The following is a 19,903-nucleotide window of genomic DNA, read 5'->3' as shown; positions in this document are numbered from 1 at the left end:
AGAGGTCAGCTGCCCAATACTTGCTTTCAGGCTCCTCCCCAGAAAGGGACCCTCACAGCCACTGAGCCAAGACCTGCGCTGTGCCATGCAACACCACTCTTGCAGTCCCACTTCCTTTTCCTTGCCTATGGCGTCCAGCATCCATTCCCAGCTGCTGCTTTCCACTGGGGCATGTGCTACAGTGAGGCACCAACACAGTGAAGGCAGAGACAGATTGCACATGGCCCCTGATGATATGTTACTGATTGCCAGCTGTGCCCCTCACCGGCTCCCCAGGGCACGCAGGCACTTTTGTGTCCCTGCCCAGGCTGGCTGCCCTGCTCACCTGGGGATGTCATGAGTGCAGTGGGAGCTGGGGGCAACGGGCTGTGCCTGACAGCAGTTTTAACATATAAGGACCTGATTTTAGCACCTTAAAAAAACCTGTTTTGCAGCCCAAAGTGAGTGAAGCTAGCAGGCAGGCCTCTGCCAAGCTCAGCAGTATTTGGGAAACCAGCTTAGACATTACCAGGTTGGTCGGGGAGCCCTGGTTCCCTTTGGCTACATTAAGAGAAGGTGCCTGTTCTGCCCAGCTCCTCCCAGCCCTGTGGCAGATCAGACCCTCCCCTGAGAGATGGCAGGTGGTGCAGAGGGCAGCTGCTCTGGGCCCCAGCCAGCCCTCCTGCCTTTGTGTCCTGCTCCAGAGGTAGAATCCCTTTGCACAACCGTTAAGACCAACCGTGCTGGGGCAGCACAACCCCCTTTATCTGCCAGTCCCAGGATGGAGCAGAGTGCTGCTTCTGGAAACAGCTCGGGCCCAGTCATGCTCTGTCCCATGTGAGGGAACAATGCACTGCCATTGCTCCTGCCTGGAGGAGCAGGGGCTGCTGGCTCTGCTCTTGCCCCAGCTGGGCCAGGCTGTGTGGAGTGGGCAGGAGGCCACCAGCCCCACAGCTCCTCCTGCCTCTTGTCCCCCCCCCAGCAGCCGTTCTCCCTGCCCTGGCCCGGCCCACTGCTGGCTTCATGCAGGAAGGACACTGTTAGGGGAGGAGTACAAATACTAGGAGCTCTTTCTTTCTCTTTTTTTTTGGTTGACTGGCCTCTTCCCTCTGCATGCCTGTGCCCTCCCACTCCCATTCCCTTCAGTCTCTGCTCAGAGAATTACAAGCAAGAATCCCAGTGCAGCTGCAGATCATGTCCATCAAGAAAGTCTGTGGAAAAGAGGCTGGGAGCCGTGGTGCTCAGGGGAGCCAGGCTCATGACAGAACCCCCTGGCAGCTCCAGCCAGTCCATGCTGTCCAAGTTAGCCTCAGCCAGATCCAGGGCTATGCCCCCAGACGGCTCGTGAGCAAAGTGCAATTCCGAGGTGTCCATGGGTGAAGGCGGGTGGTCCAGGATGGCCGAGCTGCTCAGCATCTCACTGTGGAGGTCATCAATGAGGGACAGGGGCTCCGGCCCATCGTGGCCTGCCGTCAGCAGCGGGAGGCCGGTGCTGCTCTCCAGGAAGTCCTCCAGGCGGCCCACGAGCACCGGCTGCCCCAGGGACACCGGCACCGCCAGCTCCGAGGAGTGGTTGCTGCTGGGCGGTGGGGAACAGGCCGGGGCCACAGGCGGTTCTTTCCCAGCTGGGGACGACTGATCCTTGAAGTCAGCAGAAATCTCTGTAGAGGGAACAAACAGGCCAGGTAAGGAAAAGTCTGGCTGAACACCAGAAGAATCCCTCCTACCCACCAGGCCACAGACAGCCCCCAGACTAAGCCATCACTGACCACTAGCTGGGATGAGGAAACATCCTGTGCCCGTGCTTACCTCACTATGGGGAGTTTACAGCCCACCTCCCCAGAATCCCATCAGTATCTCAGAAGCGATGTGCCTGACTCCGATGCAGCAGAGCCATCAAGAATCACAGAATCATATGAAGGCCTGACTGACATCTCCCTCAGTGCCTTAATGACTACTGCCAGTGCTAAAGGTGCTGGAAGGGACGCTGGAGAAGAGAGCAAGGCCATGACAGACTCTCCTCTTGGTGCTCTGCAATCCCCAGACTCAGACCCAGGGACTGTGGGAAATGCTGGCTTTGTCTCCTTACCTCCACTTTCAATGAGGATATCAAACAGATCGTCCATCTGCTGGCTGGAACAGCCGTTCTCCTGGGGAGAGCAAGTACAGGATTAGCTTCCTATGTGCCTGGGAACTTCCACCTCCAGCAACACCCTTGGCTGCTGGCTCTCCTCCTTGCCCCATGGATGGGGCTGTTTTCTAGGAAGAATGAGCACATCATGACATGGCACCACAGTCCTCTGTAACCCAGGCTGTTACTGGCTGGGAAAGTATGGTCAGCAACGGCAATGAATGGCTTGGGATTTTTTACCTGTGATTTAGGGTTTGGCCTAAACCCTCCAGAGAAAGTTCAATGAGAAAGGTGCAGTTGTGTCTCCATTCCCTATCACTAAGAATAGTCAAGGAACTAAGTAGATTTACAATGGCAACTTTCCATCTGCTCCCCAAGGAAACCGGGGAGGGTAACAGCTCTCACCTGGGCCTTTGGCTGTTGCTTCATGGCCTCTTCATAGCCTGGTGGTGGCTCTTTCATTGGGACCGAGGGAACCGGAAGAGGAGGTGGAGGAGTTCCAAAAAGCGGCGTGTGCTGTTGCTGCTCCAGATCCATCTGGGAGGGGGAAGGTGCAGCAGGAGAGCCAGGCTGTGATGAGGACTGTTTAGAAGGAAGGCAGAAGAGGGAATAAATGCAAATCAGGGAAAAGTCTACATCAACTCCTGTCTTACAGCTCCTTTGAGAGACCATCACCTCTCCATGTGAGCACTGCAAAGCAGCCTGCCTCCTTCCCTGGCCTCTGTGCACTATGCCCTGACTGCAGGGGAAGAAGACAAATTTCCCCTCGACTCACAGCTGGAAACCTTTAGTTGATTTTTCCAATGCTAAAGCAGCCACACCACAAACCACCTCCTCACTTCTCCTGGACAGGGAGAGCTTCATCTAAGCAGGGGATTCCTGCAGCACTTTGGAGGGAAAGGGCATTTCCCTTGTGTGTTCAGCCTACTCTGTGCAATATATCCAGGGCTTGTCTTCTACCCACCTCCCTCTATAGTGCCTGCTTTGGAGTCACAAGCCAGCTTCACTTAGCAGCAAGTTTCACAGCCTGCTGGTGGGTGGAGAGCACCAGAGCACTCAGCAGCACCAGAGCTCCAAAGGAAACCCCAAGTGTTGCAGGAAGTGGTGCTCATGACTCAGCTTTACCAGATAAATCAGCACATAACTGCCCATAAGTAGGAGGATTAGGCCTTGCTCTCTACAGCAACTATGCATGACCCACACAGAAACTTGCTCCCCTGGAGCAACGAACCCTGGGCAGCAGCTGAATGCCACTTCCAACACGGGTACATATTGATGCCTTTGCCCATCCTGTTTTCCCTGGAAAGTTGCTCATCTGTTCTGTGACCCACAGGTAGAGGAGCAACCCCAGACCAGCTCTGCTGGGGTCCACTCTTCCTGAGAAGGGCTGGAAACCATGGCACAGGCCACTGGGATGTGCTGGGAGGGTACCTTTGTTGACACAGTGGGTGTGCTGGTTTTACCAGAAGTACCAATTCTCAGCAACTGCTTATGGAAACCAGCGGGGAAGAAAGGCTGTAGGTTTGGAGGTGCTGAGGAAGACAACTTGGTGTAGGGCACCTGCCCTGTGACCACCTGCAGACCTGGCTTTTGACCCCACAGGGAGGCAAAAGGATTGGAAGAGTCAGTACAGACACCTCTGCAGCACAAAGGCTAAGGAACTCAAAGGAAAAAGGTCAAGGCACGGACCCTTTGCAAAGTAGATTTCTCACTCTAAATATCCTAGAAATTACTTCTGTCTTCATACCCTTTCCAGGAACCGACTCAGAAATTATCCTCCAAGTTCTAAAAACTCTTAATCATCTTTCTGTACCTTATCTTAATTACAGTTTAGAGAGACAGCTAAGCAGGCTAGAAAGGGTTGAGATGTACATCATAGCCTCTTTACAGCCAGCACCTGGAGAGGGTTAAAGTCAGAGGTGCTCTCTTTCCTGAAGCAGTATAACACTTCACAAAGTAGTGATTAACTGGCATGCTCAAGGCAGGGGAATGGAAATGACAGCATGCTCAGCAGTACCACAGACTAAAAGGTCACAACCCTTTTACCCTCTGAGCTGACATGCCCCTTCAGCAGCAGCCACACTGTCCACACCTCCACACCACCCTCTCTCCATGCAGCAGCCACCTCTTCTGTTCAGCAGCAGTCCTTCAAGAATCTGGAGCACCCCTGTGAACCAAGGCTGCCTATTCCGGCCCCTCATTGTTTTTATTCCACAGACAACACCCACTGGAATGTGGTACATTTGTACCCACTGCCTGTGGGTACAAACACTGGCAGCAGGCAAAGAAAACCAAGGGAGAAAAGTGAGCAGGCAGTGAGCTACCTTAGATTGGTTTGGTCCTCTGGGCTGCTGCTGCTGCTGCTGCTGCGTGGGCTGCTGAGGGGTGTTTGCAGGTACCTGACACGGCAGTTGGCTGGAAGTTTTAGCGGGTGATGATTGTACGCTCTGGAAAGAAAAGGGTATCCATAACAGGTTATTCCCCAGACATGACACTGACACAGGGCTTAGGCTTCTTACAGGATTTATAAGTTTGTTTTTTCCCCACTCTTTATTCTTTATGAAATTCCATCCTTCTCTTTCCCTGAGCAGAGAAATCAGACCAGATGTGACTGAGAGTCCTAAGAGAGGAGGCAGTACCAGCCTAAATCCCTGGGCTACCCCTGACACGCCTCAAGGACTGCCAGACCTGACAGGAGCTGTGCCCTTGCAGAGCAGCAGTGGAGCTCAGGTGAGACACTCTGCTGCCAACATCTCACCTGCTATGCAGCAAACACAGCCTGCTCAGTGCCAGTCACTAATGGCAGACACTGCCACTTGCTCTGCAGAAAGTGCAAGAAATGTATCAGCAGAGAATGAAAACTATCTTTGATGTCATGGAAGGTGCTGAGGTTTGACTTATGCCATCAAACTTGGGCATATTTATCCCTTCCTGGAAGGAACACTCGGAACACTTCTGTTAAGTGCTGAGCTCATGCCAGCAGGGGATTAGTAAATCATCTTTGATGAAAGACTCTGTTAACACTGGAATACTGACATGCATTAAAACAAAGAGCAGCCAAAAAGCAAACAGTCTGCTCCCAGGGTCTGATTTCACCTCTTGGTAGATAAGATGACCCATCTATCACTGCAACTATGATCTCTACAGTTAAGGACAAGAGGTGAAATACACTCTGCTCATTTTACTACCACGGGCATAGTTGTTAAAAACCAGTGAACTGTGGCAACTCACCCTTGTAGTCTAAGCCCAAGGTCCTGCCTGACAAAAGGCAGAACCATGTGTTTGGAAGAATGCTGAACAGCCTGTGATGCACAGAGCCAATCGTGCAGTGCTGTACACAGCTCATCATTGTCGAATTCCAGTCTTTTTGCCAAAGATCTGCTTACACTGCTCTGTTTTACAAAGCCATGATCTACCAACCACTGCAGTGAGCAACTCAGCCCTTTCAGTATTTCCTGTACTGAATTTCCACCCAGTGAGGCCATCCTATGGTAACCTGAGTGGGACGAGAGAGAGGAACGCAACCGCCCGCAGCAGTGATGGGATCCGACCCTTGCCTACCTGCAAGGGTGGGCAGCTGCTCCCTGCCATCCCGTGGGGAGAGAGGCCCTGCCTCTCGGTGCTCTGCTTGGTCACGGTGAGGACAATGTGGGTCCCTGTGGAGTCAGTGATGAGGGTGGGGGGAGGGGTGCCCTTGATGAGGGTGCTCCCTTGCTGGCCAAGGATAAGCCGCGGGCTGTGGGACTGGCACGGCGGCTCTGCCTCCTCCTGCTTCACCGTCACGGCTTTCTTTGGCACTGGGCTTGGATTTGAAGTGTCCATTTGGCTAGTGGTTGGTGCAGGGCTGAATTGGTCTGTTTGGCCACTGGATTGCTTCGCACACTGGCAACTCAGGAAACCGTTTTCACTCTTGACCTGCGTGCCAAACGCTCCTGGTTTGGAGGCGAGGGCTGTTCCTTCTCCCGCGGCTGTTGGGGCTGGCTGTGACTGCTGAGAGCGCTTCTCCTGCTCCAGCTGCAGCCTAAGCATCTCCACCAGCTGCTGCTTCTGTTTCAGCATGCGGGTGAGTTCCTCAATCTGCTTGTCCTTCTCCTGCAGCATCTGGTCTTTGTCCCTAACTTCTGCATCTTTGCTGTTACCACCACCACACCACTCGGACTTGGGTGCCACATTTATGCTGCAGGAAGCGGACTTGGAGCTTTCTTCCTTCACCAAGAACTGCACGGGAGATGTCTGCAAGGTGAGCTGGGTCAGAGGTGAAGTCACCATCTCTCCAAAGGTATCCCCAGTGCCCGAGTTTTCATCCCCTGTACTCATTTGCGAGCGCTCGGAAGGAGTTGGAGAAACAGGAGGAGTTGAGCCTGTGCTCCCAAATTTCATCACGCTGCCACCAGTAACTGTGGCCACAACTACTTCTGCTGGTGCGATGCCAGTGGTGACCAGGGCTGGCCCTGTGCTCAGCCTGGCAGTTGGGAAGGCCACCACCACTTCAGCAGCTTTAGGGAGGACGGCTGCTGTGCTGGGCTTGGGAGTGGGGGTTGTTTGGCTGGCTGCACCGTTCTGCTCTTGGTAAGCTCGGAGACGCTCAATCAGGTCCGTCTTTGTGCCTGAGACAGGCAAGGCCCTCAACTTTAGCTCCTGCTTCAGCTCTGCTACCTGATAAGGGGGAAAAAAGAGGGCAACATTAAGAGAACTTCTAACTGAACAACTATCAGTTAGATAGCAGCAGCAACATCATTCAGTACTGCCCACTGACAATGGCAGAAAGGGCCTGTTCAGCTTCACAGGACATTTACCTTCATCTCATCCAGGTTGGCAGGCAGAGGGCCAGGCTTGCCCCCAGCAGCGTTACTGTTTTGTCTCATCAGCCCACCAGAACCAGGAGATACTGAAGGTGTGCTGCTGACTGTGGCAGAGAGATTGCGTACGGCAGGGGCACTGGCGCCACTCTGCTGCTCTCCTGGAGGTCTGCAGGAAAAGAAAGAACGCAGACATCAAAACCACAGTAGAAAGACACCAGAGGCCCTCAGTGTCCACAAACATACACGTTCAGAAACATCTGGGTCACTAGTGCTGCCCTAGACTCTGAAGCACACCAATGCTCTCAACTGCATCCATGCCCCTTGCTGTGCCAACCGACTCACTTCAGCTGCTTTTGTTCGATTCATCTCGCACCGGCTCTTTTTGAGGCCCTCTGGAACCTACAAGGCCGAGTGTGTCACACTGTCACACCCAGTGGCCACCCCTCACACCCAGAACACCAGGTCTCTGGTAAGAGTGCTGCTAAGTGCTTGCTAAGAGACCTGCCACTGCGACCCATACTTAGGTGGGGCTGGCAGGATGGTCTGATAGTTGTAGTGCTGCTGCTGCTGGTTGAGGATCTGAAGCTGGAGAAAGAGCTGCTGTTGCTGCAGTATTTTGGCATAGGATGAATCCATGGGAGGAGCTCCCTTGTCCTGCTTTTGGTCCGGGGGAATATACTGATGATACTTAAGCTTCTTGACTTTCGGCTTCAACTCCTTGGCTTTTTTACTGCGCTGAGACTTCTCACTAGCAGACTTGGGCTGGCTTTGCTATTTGGAAGAAAAGGAGGAAGCAAGTAAGAAAGGAAACACTGATATAATGTAATACCCCATGTAAACTAGAACACACACTGGGATTTTAATTCTGAAATTTTCTAGTTTGTTCACCTCAGGGTATTTCCATGCTTCTCTAACTGAGACATTACAGACACTGCACTGGCAGCAGCTTATGCAGGTCACCCTTCCCAGCACACCAGATCATTTGCTCATCCAGTGCAGACTCACTGACTCTAATTGTAGATAACACTGATTGTTTCAAAACATTTTGCATTCAGCATCCGTTTTACAGAAGATGAATACACCATGGAACAGAAAACCCCATTAAATATGTTATAATTAGTGTCAGAGGAAGAGACTAGCGGGAAATGTTTCCTCCCTTTGCATCTGTTAATCTAATACTTCCAACTCCAAACCTGCTTAAAAGTAACCTTCTTATCTTCCTTCAGACTACAACAATGAAGACATCAGCCAAAATAGTACCTTAATGAGTGTTGGAGGGGGCTTGGCAGCAGTAAGAGCCACTCCATTGGTAAGACTAGGGGGCAGAAGAGGTGGAGGTGGCAGTGGTGGAGGTGGCTGCTCAGGTAGGAAAAGAGTTTCACTGGAGTCTGCACTAATCTGCAACTGGGATGAACCCTGCAGGGACAGAAAAAGGCATAATGAATACACACAAGAGGAGGGAAATAGTTTAACAGAGTGCAGGAAGTGTCAACTTAGAAAGAAAGAGCATGGGCTTCAAACTTTTAATCAGATGCCTTTAATGCACTGCAGGGCAGAAAAGGAATCAAAATCCAACACCTGTATCTCCCAGCATTTCCTGCTGGGATCAGTTGCACATAGGCTGTATCACCAAGCAATGGCTGCCCACTTCCCCACAAGGCACCACCATGAGAGTTTGTGAAATAGCAGAGGAGGATGTCACTGACAGCACACAGTCTGTGAAACTGTGAAATCTCACAGACTGTACCTCTAAGGGAAGCCTTAGTCTCACTTTTTAGGCTCCTCTGCCACAAATCAGCATGAAGCTTCAGGGCACTGCAGGAGGCCTCCACATTCTCACCTGAGCTAGTGATGTACCAGTGGTGCTAGGGAGAGGCTCACAAATCCGGGAGTCCATCGGCGATGGGACAGAGCCTTGGGACTCATGGCTGGCTGGCTGTTCTGGGGAGAGGGCATCACTGCTGTCCTCATCAAAGGAGGAATTGTCTGCAACCTTTGGGTAGTTCACCTGTCCAACTAAAAACACAAACATCAATTGTGGTCTGTAAAGTGGAATAAGAAATTACTTGGCTGGACACTTTCACAAAGACAATGATGGCATGGAGAGAGCTGTGCTTAAAGCACCAGCCAAAAATGAGAGAACAGAGTCCAAAGTGGATCAGGTTTAAGTGTTTACATTCATTGGGGTGAACCATTTCCCTGGCTTCCTAGCCAGGCAAGATCAGTGAGTGTTAAGAAGAGATACTCAGGTCTGCCCAAACCCAGCTCAGTGGCATGGCTTATTTCACGATCATCTGGCACCGAAGAAAAGACTGGACAGTATAAGGTTGAATCATGGCTTCTTTGGTGTTCATCCTGTATGGCAGAAGGTAAAATCTCTTGGATTCTTCTGTCTTGGAAGACAGAATCCCAAACTGTCCTCTACTCTTACAAGCAAGAAGGGCTATGGACTAAGTGATGGCCCTGGCTGCTAATAGCATTTCTGCCTATCTACATGCTCAGTAGATAAATTCAAATGAGTATACACTTGTAAGGTACCAAAGTTTTTTTAGACCACATTTTCTCAAATTAATCCTGCTAAGCAGGGAAATACTGTCATTTGAACCTCACCTAAAATCAAGAGAAATCCAGAGATGTACTTTGCTCCATTAGAAGGAAGCCACATCTCTTACGTTTCAGTTCACAAGTTCACCCTTCCTCAACTACTTCTTGTTCAATAGTGAAGCCAGGCTCTCTCACAACACTGTCCCTTTCCTTTTTTATGGAAAGTATTCCATCTTGCTCACAGTTGTGTCCCATTTGTCTTTACAGTAGCTGTGCATGTTTGAGGGGATGAATAACTACAGACACACAGACTGCTCAGTCTGGGGAGACAGGAAAGAGCACTGCTGAGGCAGTGGGAAGGCTATTCCTCAGCATTCCTTTCAGCCCTTGGAATGGCACTGGCATGATTTACATCTGTTCTGGTTTATTTTTAAAGGGGTTGAATCCTCTGAAGTTTTTGAGTTCACAGACATCTTTTGTTTCATCACACCTGTTTATATTCTGTCTCCCCTCCTGATCTAAGTCAGTGGGTTCTCCCTGACCAACATTGCTGACATGTTATACTGAGAGAGGGATTTTAAGGAGACAATCTAGGGAATACAATCTGCAACAGCCTTTCAAGTCTTTAGAGTATACAACTGCTTTCATATTATTCTGGAATGTCCACATTCCCTATAATTTAATGTCTCCATAGCATTATCTGGGCCAGAGGGAGATCTGCTTTTCTGAATCCTTGGGCTGAAAGCCTGTGATTCTGGGCCAGGAAAATGAGAACAGCCATGGGATGGCACTCTCTTAGACATGCAGGTGAATTGATAGATAATCACAGCCACGTGTGGAAAATGCCCTCCACAAGGATCCTCCTCTGACCTTACCAATAATAGCTTCCTTCAGGCTTGATTCTACAGGCAAGATGTTCTTCTCCACCAGCTCCATGGGCCCTGGCCTCTGTGCTATCTTCTCATTGAGGTCATCTGCCAGTCTGGCTCTCTTCAGCTTCAGCTGCTTAGCCTGCAAGGAGGGTTCAGCTGAGGTCTCTGTTTGGGGGAAAGTAAATAAAATGGCATCAATCCAACAGTGGTCAACCCATGCCCTTCAGCAGTATTTTAATTCTATTCAGAAAGGCAGCTGTAGATAACAGTAGGTAACTGTACAGAAAAATAGTTGAGAGATAACAACAGGTAACTATGCACTACAAAGATATGACAGATGTTATGCATATTTAGGTTATAAAGATAACTACAGTAGCCCTTTTGACAAATTCACTGTTCTCAAACTGATGTCACCCAATTCTCATTCAACTTTTGCCCCTGGTTGGGCCCCAAGCTTGGTGCTCAGCAGCAGCATAGCACTCCCTCTCTGAAGCTGAGGTTTGTTATTAATCAGATCAAATCTGCCTCAATCCCTCTTGGACATTTTACAGTGTCTTCCCTCAGCAGAAGAGCAATCCATGGTCATTCTATTTCACTGCTGCTCACCTATACAAAAGTGCACAATTTGAATTCACACAACAGATTTTTCTGAGAATAATTCTGAGCAAGCAGACTTGAATCCCTCTCAAGGAATCATGCAACAGGCATGATCTTCTGCCCGTTCCCAAGTGGAAGGAAGCTTTGGAGGTCAGAGGCAAAGCAGAAAGCTGTTAAAAAGGTAGTTACAATAAAGTTTATTGTTGATCTTTTCATATTCAGCACTTGCCATACCTTCCAGAATGTGCATCCTAACCAGCTCTGATCTCTCTGGCCGGGAGCGGATTTTGCGTTTCAGATAGTCCTCTGTCTGCAGCAAAAACAGACAAGCAAGAACCACTTTCAGCTGACTGGACACACGAGTGAGGGACTCTTGAACAGCACAATGAAAAGAAACAACCATCTTTAGCTGTTACTGAGATCTAAATAAGCACAAAATGGAGAAGGGACCTATGTCCTGTCCCAGTGCGCCCACAGAACGAGCTTACTCTAAAGGTGACCTTCTATTGTAATTACCTCAGTCAACTGTGCAATGCTGTCCCACAGAACAGAAACTGGGAAGGACTTCCTCAGGAGCTGAAGTCCTCTTTTCCTGTTGTATGCACCACCACTAACTTGTGTCAGGGAAACATCCATGAGATTTCTTTTAACATGAAGGATAAATGCTGGATAACACTGGATCCACTGTTCACAGAAAATACTTTCATGTACTGCTGGCATTCAGGGCTGACTTGTGGTTTGGGCATATTTTTTAATTTGATTAAAGATATGTTATTTGCTAAGCTAACGACCGCATGCAGTCCCTTGGGGGGCAGAATCTAAATGCTGTGACAAGGCTTATTTCACTTCCAGAGCTGCTTTTAGCTCTGTCTTTGGACAAAGTGCTATGGAGCAATGTACAGAGATGACCCTGACAGGCTGAACATGTTACACTGCTGAGGAATGGGACTCTGGAAGCAGCAGGTAATAGACTGGTAAGTACTGGACATCAGGATGGGCCTTCAGAGAAAGTAAGTATTAAAGTCAGTCAGAAAACTGCACCATAGCTGCTCAGCTGCCCACAGAAAAATATTAACTTAGTAAGGTTTTAGGAAAAAAAGAGAAATAAGCAAAAGCCTTTTGGTCACTGGTCTTAACGCAAAGTCCCCTGTTGCAATCCTTCCACAGTTTAAATGGCTTCCCTTATAGTTCTTGATCACAGCTGTTATTTTTTTTACTTATGTTGCTTTCACTTTTAAAACAAAACTTAGTCATAACAAGTTTCATTCCACTGTAGGCTAATCAGAAAAAAATATCCCCAGAGGCCTTTTGAGGAACAGAAATTATCAAGAAACTCCCCAGTTAGAAAAGGTGGCACTTAAAGTATGATGCCTGGCTTCCTCTTTCTGTAGAGCCAGAAGTCTGTGATTTCAGTGCCACAAGATTTTGGGGGGATCCTCTCTATCAAATTTTCAATTTTTCTAGTGTCCTAGGTAAAAATTGCATGTGCAGGTAACAGAGAAACTTTCCTCAAAGGTGGAACTGAGCTCCACATGATAAGAGCATTTAATTGCATTTAATGGCAAAACAAATACCATAAAAATAAAAATGTCAAGTGCCTGGACAGTGGAGAAGAAGAGTATCAGGCATTTCCAGAAAGATGACTCTAGGGAAAATCCAGGCACCATTTTCAATGGGCTTTAGGCATAACTAGTTCACTGAGGGTTAACCAGCACCACATGCAAGCTGCAGAACACCCCATCTAATACACCTCTGACTACAGAAAGCTGTATTGCATCCAGAATATGAACACTTCCCTTCTGCATCTCATTAACAGCTACAGGATGCCCAAAACACAAGACATACTATTCCTGACTTTCCCAAAACACTAAAGATTATATTGCATCTTACCCTGGCACGCTCCAAACTCTTTCTTTGTTCATGAAATGCAGCTGGACTTTTCAGAGCTGTGGAGAGGAAAAGCATTTAGAGAATGAATTAGAATGATGGAAGTTCTCTCACTGCACAACCCTTCAGGCCAACTAAGTTAACAAACACACCACAGCAACTGCCTCCTGCATCTTCCAACACACCGAGGCAGAACTCCAGCTGGTACAAAGCAGTGGAAAGTGCCATACTCCATCTGACAGCACAGGGACACAGGAACTGAGCTGAAACTTTTGTGGGCCGCTGGAGTGTCTAACAAGTGTCTACAAGTACACTCCTAGTCAAACTAATCACTGTTCCCAAAGTTGGGTCCAAGAACAGGATTCAGAAACAGCCCCCCCAAAAAAGCCCTTTACAAGCTTCAATAGAGAGTAGGATATCCAGGACCCTTGTGGGAATGGCTCTGAAACACTGAAGAGGTCAAACTCTTGGAAGGATGCAGGACAATGCTAATGAACTGTAAATCCCCTTTACTATCTTTTAATGTCAAAGGAAGCTGCAAGTCTTTCCTGAATCTGGACCTGTGTTTTGTACACATGCAAGGACTGGCTGCAAACCCAGAGGGTCCACAGGACACATATACTGCTCCCTGAAAGAGAAATTACTGTGAGAACAGGGGCACTTGGAGAGAAAAGTACATCTGTCTATTGACAGAAAACAACAGCTTGAGGAATTAACTTCAGCTCTTCACAGAAAAGACCTTCTCACCCCCTTGGGCCCTGTTTAAAACCAGAGCCAAAATGGATCAGGTTTTAAGAAACTGATCCTCTGCTGTCCAGGACCACACTAACCCTGGAGGAATCTCTCACTCTGCCTGGCTCCTCTGGAGCACACAAAGCTCACGTCCCACAGTAAAACCAGAGCAGGGGGGATGATGGTGTCAGTAGCTCCTCACAGTTTCCCTGAAGCTGCAAGTAGCTTCTTTTTTTTAAAAACGACCAGACTGTGGTTTGTATTAAGTAGCTGAAGGGAGCATTATAATTTCTTTCATATTTCTAAAATACTCATATCTTAAACCGTCTGAGTTACCATCCAGCAAAACACAAAACTTAAAGAACTTTGGTTTTAAAGATAAGTTGCAAGTCTTTTGAAGACAGAAAACAGCTCATAGAGTTTGTAACTCTGAAGTGTTGCACCTAGGTCCCGTGAAAAATAGTCTGCTGATATTATTCTTCACTTAAGACCAGTCATTAGTCCATAATGAAGTCTCAAAAGATTTAAAAAATAAAAGCCCCTGCATAAATGCAATGTAAGAAACTACTTCTAACACACATGTGGAACCTTCCACACCCTTTCTTACAGAATGAAATGGAGTAGCCACAGAAAGTTTTAAGACACATTCCGTGAAATATAGAGAGTCCTTCTCATACCAAAATTATTTTTTGCCTTTTCTTTTATATACCTTTTATATAATTTTAATGTGTTCTCGTTATTCTTAGGATGTATACTTGTAATTCCTAAAGTCTGATAATTGAGCGTTGTCCTAGTATTCTGTTAGGCCAGGAGACCAAACATCCTAAAGGCCTCGCAGCTGGAGGCTGGAAAGCCCTGCAAAAGCTATCTTGGGAAACCAAGGTCCTCCCTAGAACATATCCTGTAAACTGGAGATTTGGCCCATCCAGGGGGGAATTCCTCAGATGGGGAAGTACCACACACATGCAGGCCACCCACTGCGGCATCCTTGTATGATCTGCTAATTTGTAAGGTGTACAAATTGTATATGTATATATGTATATACACACACATATATATATGTATATATATAAATTGTGTGTGTATTGCGGCGCACCCACCTCGCTGAAGTGGTGCACCATAAAGATCCTTATTAAAATACTGAGGTAAAAAACCTTTGTCCCTTAACTGTGTCTGGCTCTCAATTTTTTAAGACCAGTGAAAGGCATCACCTCTGGGTTCCCATCAATGGGGTAAGACGTAGAATTCAGTCTACATGGCAGGAACTCTGAACATGCCAGGCATTGTAGATGGGATTTGGACTACAGAAGCGAATGAGGAATAATTTGTAGAATAAATTAACAATAACTGAAAACCACAGTGAGTGTGTATATAGACCCCTACAACAATGGGGCAAATAGTTCCTGCTCAGATTAGTTCCATAAATCTGGTTACAGAGAGAAATCACCAGAGAAAGTTACACAAGCTGTGAAATGCACTTTGAGATAAACCAGGGATATTGTTTTGCAATAACTACAAAAATAAGGCAAAAAATTTCCCCATCTAGCTGAGGCACCAACAAGGGCTCAGATGATGCCTGCAATGAGGCATCCTGGGCAGCCTGACCACGGCACTCCAATGAAGAGCAAGGAACAAACAATACTCTTTTCAAGTCGAGTGAGCTGCTTGTGAATACACACGTGCTTGAGCCTGAACGTACTTTCCTTTCATTGTGGGCATCTCACACAAAAGCAAAATAAAAGCTCAGGTCCACTTGGGCAAAGATAACAAGCGACACTTAAATCTGCATAAACATCTACCCTGGAGACAAGCAAAGCAGGATTCATCTTGAGTCTTCAAAAGCTCTCTACCAGAATGTGCAGACACAGCAGTAATTCTTTACTCTCCCCTTCCTGCCTACCTCTGCTGTCAGTATGAAGCAGCAGATGAACTTTAAGTGACATTTCCCTGACCACAGCTAATGGTCAGAAAAGTCAACTGCAGGAGTTCAGCTGGTGTCACAGGTAGTCCAGGAAAACTCTTGTATACAGAAGAACAAAGCAAGAAAAGAATCTCTGAGTAGGGAAAAGAAAAACACATATGCATTTATAAGTGAGTAATACATAGGCATTTATTATTGCAGAGCTGCTACGGGAATAATCTTGTAAAGAACACTTCCAGTCTCTCATGGCTAGTTCTCTGAAACGTGCACTGGGATGTAGCACTCTGGGCTGGCAATATGACAGAGGACTTCATATTTGACCTCTGAAAATGTCAAGAGGGCACAAATCCTTCACTGCTTCCCTCAGCAATCTAGGATGAGGCTGATATGTCAAAACAGGGTGTCTATTGTAAAATCATACTCCATTTGAAGTTAACTAATCCTTGCACATTTTTTGGCTTTGAAATGACTACTTAGCCCAGAGCTGTGGAGCAAGTGTTAACTTTCTACAGCAAATTAAAAAAAAAAGGAAAAATATAATCCTATTAATAACTCTGAAGCAATAAGGCTCTGGGTGAGCTCTAAAGGAGTCCCTAAAGTGCAGATATGCCCCTTTTCCAGCTCCTTCCACTGCCCTTCCCAGCCACTTAGCAGTGATCTCTGCAGAACTGTTCCTGTGCCTCATAACCCATCTGGCTCGCCCACCCATTCCACTCAAAGCTATCCAAACTGGCAAAGCTCTACCATTCCCAGCCATGTCAGTGGATGTGAATGAGTGGCTGAGCTGGTGGAGCAGAACCTGTGCGAGCCACGGGGGTGTGGGGCAGCATTCCCACTCTGTCCACAGCCCTTAGGACCTGCAGCATCAGATATAACCACAGAGGGTTCGGGATGAGGAAACTCCAATCACCTGATGCTTTCTGACTACTCAGCCTGCATAAAATACACTGAACTATTCCTTACAGTAGTTTGTCTAACCTGTTCTTGGAGACCTCTCATGAAAAAATGTAATATTATTGCAGAGAAATTATCCCACTACACAAATGTTTTTACTATTTAAAAACCTTTCTGAATGTCTAACTTATATTTTCCTTCCTACTATTTATACTCTTTGTTCTCCACCTTACCTGCAAACATCACAGAGAACGATTTATTTTCTTCCTCTTTGCATCTATCCCTTTTGAAAACTTTCTTCTGCTATACAAAATGACCAAAGGCAGTTGCTTAAACCTTCCCTTGCAGGTAACATTATCCAGACCTTTGCTTGTTTAGTCTCTTTTGGACTCCTTCCATTTAAGGTGCATTTTTATTGAAGCCTAGTGTCCAGAACTGGGTACCTATTCCAGCCTAGGCTTTTCTGGCAGTTACAGAGATAAATGATTATTCAAGAACACTTCTCAGCCACATGCCCCAGCCAGTTTGCCTTGTTTGTGTACATAAAACAAACAACATTCACTTGTGCTGGTCCCACAATCCACTAAAGGTCTCCAATCCTCTTCTGCAGAGCTGGTACCAAGCCAGCCACTCTTCACTCTCAATTCAAGCACTGACTAGGTGTTACAAAATGTAGACATTCTGCCTTTTTCTTTCATTTTATTCCATAGTTGTTGGCTTCTCCAAACATTGAGAGTCCTGGTCCTGTTCTCCCTCCAGCCTACTAACCTGGAGCTTAATAAACAGACAAACTGTTCCTTTGTTTACATCAAATCACTGAAAACACCGAATCGTGTCAAACACTGATTTGCTCCCTTTCCATCCCACCCAACAGCCCTGCTCAACTCAACTGCCCAGTCTGACACCAAGCCTTCATCCCAATCCTGTTCCCTCACAAGTTGCACAGGCAGCTTCAGTAGTCCTAGCTTGCTTCCAAAAACATCAGGAAAGGCTGTTTCAAGCACCTTACTAAACCCCAGAAGTGCAAAAACACATTTAATACCCTGAATTCCCGAGGAAGCATTTCAACAAACATTGAGTCTGCTGGTAGATCCAGCTTCAGTAATGATCTCCCTTTCCCCCTTTTCCACGTCGCACCTGTTTCTGCCTTGCCGTTGATGCTCCAATTGTACTGCACTGGGAGCTCTATGGAAGTGCCATAAAGTATCTCCTGCACCTCTCCATGGCACCTGCCCCTCTCCAAACTTAACTTCAATCCCTGATCTAACTGTCCAGCTACCCTTGAGTGAATCCTGATGAAAACAGAGTGCTGCCAGAGGGAAAAAACCACCGAACTTGCCAAACTGCAACAGCAGTGTGAGCTGTTGGGTTTTTGTTTTCCACTGCATGCAGAAAAGAGATAGTTGACATATATTGTATAGTTGACACAATAATTCTGCAATGCCTAATTTCAGTTAGATCACCTCCTGCCTGCCTTTTGATTTTATTTCTGCATGATATGTACATGACATTTTCAACCTCAGTAACCCGCAGTTCCACTTTCTGCCCCCATTCCTGTACCTAGGTCTGGGACAAAGCATGTCAGCCCTTGGTTATGCTGACAAAATCATCTGTGGATTCTGATCATGGTTGTTTTGAAAGAGTTATTTCAACCTGGATTGGTATGCTGGTTTACAGCACAGCTCTACAAATAATAGTGTCAGCAAAGCTGAGCACAACTGCCCTGACAGACAAAGTCAGAAATGAGAGGCTGAGTTTAAAGCCAGCACTGCAACAGGAGCCCCATCCTGCTGAACCATCTTCAAATTGCCCCATCCACCACAGGAAAACAGCCTGGTGTTACAAATGGCCCAACAAGCACTACAAAAGGCTCAGTGATAGATGGGGCAATAGCTTCACCAGTGGGGCTGGGGACAGGACAGTCCAGCAGGTGACCTCCACTGAGCTGCTCACACTTTTGCTGCACCTGGACAACTGCGGCAGTTTGTAACATCTGCTGTTAGAAGGATGAGTTTTACCCCTCACCTTTAGATGACTGACAGCAGGACTTGATTTTCTTGCCACAGATGGGCTGGCTAGCAAGGATCTCTTGAAATTCCTACCACAAGCATCCTATTTCTTTAGTCTCTCTGCTGCCTGTTGTGGAGCATTTTGAGGCTTCATCTCCGGAGTTCCTGAGCATTAGCATCTTCGTGGCCACACCCTCAGCCACCATGAGAAACCTCCCAGCACATCAATGATGCAACTGTTCTGTGCCTCCACCCTGCTTCAAAAATGTTGCAGCTATACACTGCAACTGTGTTATGCATCTGACTCCCAAAACCAAGCAGCAACACACAAGACCATCTACATTCACCTTTCCATACAAAGCCCAGAAATGAAAGTTGCTAATCTTCACTTCAAAGCAATGTATTAATTCCCATGGAACAGGGTACAAAACTGCAATGCCCGCATTCAGTGTGCCAGTAATCCAAGCCACATTTTGCAGATAGCAAAGTGCAAATGAATCACAGAACCACAGAATGGTTTGCACTGGAAGAAATCTTAAAGATCAAGTAGTTCCAACCCCCCTGCTATGGTTGCAGGGACACCTTCCACTAGACCAGATTGCTCCAAGTCCCATCAGCCAGGCCTTGAGACACTGCTGCAAAGCATCAAACTGCTGCTGCTAAAAACAACAGGCTGAATCAAGGATCAGGAATTGAACCCAAATCTTCAACATAACAGCAGAGACAAAAAGCTGGGCAAAATGGCCCAAACGTTTCTGTTCAGGGCTTACCCTGCAGTGTACAAAAGCAGATTTTAGCCATGCAAAGCTTTCAGAGATATTCATATGCAGACCTCCGAGTTCCTGTCACCTAGTGTGAGAAATAAGTGGAATCAGAACCATACTGAGACACTCTAAGAATGAAACACAGCAGGGGAAGGGGACTGACCCAACTGCTGAGAAAAAGAGGTCAGAATACCCATATACCCTGGATTTGCTTACACAGCTGACAGAAGACACTGAGGTTTGCACAGAACCAAACAGAGGGAAGAAAGAAAGGCAAAAGGATCTGCACAGATCCTCATAGCTCAAGTGTCTTGTGGGAAGCAGAGGCTGCAAAGCCCTCTGTAATCAGTAAATCACTACTCAAGGTTATCAGACTTGTAGACTGACAGAGGAGAGGAAGCACATGAGCTTTCCTTGGCCATAGTATCTAGCTCATCATAGACAACAAGGCAATATTTCAACTGCAAATCAGTTGGTAAGACAACACACAATGTTTGTAAAAAGGCTACAGCTAAATTCAGACTACTGAGTCAAATACTTTGCTCCTCAGTTATACTCATTCCTAAGGGAAAGGAAAAACCTTCCTTAGCTATGATGAGGAGACATATCCAAACCCAAACTCAGACATGCTGATTTAATTCAGAATGGCAGAAGGCCTTCTGCTGCAGCTGTTCAGCCCTGCTCTCAACCAAAGTCTGGTTTCTCTCTCTTGTTTACTATGCTTTCGTAAAAAGATGAGATAAAGTGCTGCAAATAGGCTCGACGGCTTCC

General features: G+C 47.2%; 1 protein-coding gene across 1 annotated transcript in view; it reads right to left on the bottom strand.

Annotated features, from left to right (window-relative positions):
- Positions 1-1,008: 1,008 nt before the first annotated feature.
- Positions 1,009-19,903, bottom strand: part of MRTFA (myocardin related transcription factor A) — a 73,643-nt gene continuing 54,748 nt past the window's right edge. Inside the window, exons 3-14 of the mRNA XM_084206887.1 lie at positions 12,816-12,871; positions 11,160-11,235; positions 10,332-10,493; positions 8,753-8,928; positions 8,173-8,328; positions 7,433-7,683; positions 6,907-7,078; positions 5,672-6,766; positions 4,435-4,557; positions 2,516-2,692; positions 2,069-2,129; positions 1,009-1,640 (exon numbers count right to left, since the gene is read on the bottom strand). Coding sequence (XP_084063013.1) covers positions 1,141-1,640; positions 2,069-2,129; positions 2,516-2,692; positions 4,435-4,557; positions 5,672-6,766; positions 6,907-7,078; positions 7,433-7,683; positions 8,173-8,328; positions 8,753-8,928; positions 10,332-10,493; positions 11,160-11,235; positions 12,816-12,871 — 3,005 coding nt within the window. The 3' untranslated portion in view covers positions 1,009-1,140. The remainder of the gene's footprint in view (positions 1,641-2,068; positions 2,130-2,515; positions 2,693-4,434; positions 4,558-5,671; positions 6,767-6,906; positions 7,079-7,432; positions 7,684-8,172; positions 8,329-8,752; positions 8,929-10,331; positions 10,494-11,159; positions 11,236-12,815; positions 12,872-19,903) is intronic.

The sequence above is a fragment of the Fringilla coelebs genome, assembly GCF_963513975.1.
Source record: "Fringilla coelebs genome assembly, chromosome: 5".
Classification (NCBI taxonomy): domain Eukaryota; kingdom Metazoa; phylum Chordata; class Aves; order Passeriformes; family Fringillidae; genus Fringilla; species Fringilla coelebs.
The sequence above is the reverse complement of the archived record's forward strand: the minus strand, read 5'-3'. Positions and strand labels throughout refer to the sequence as shown.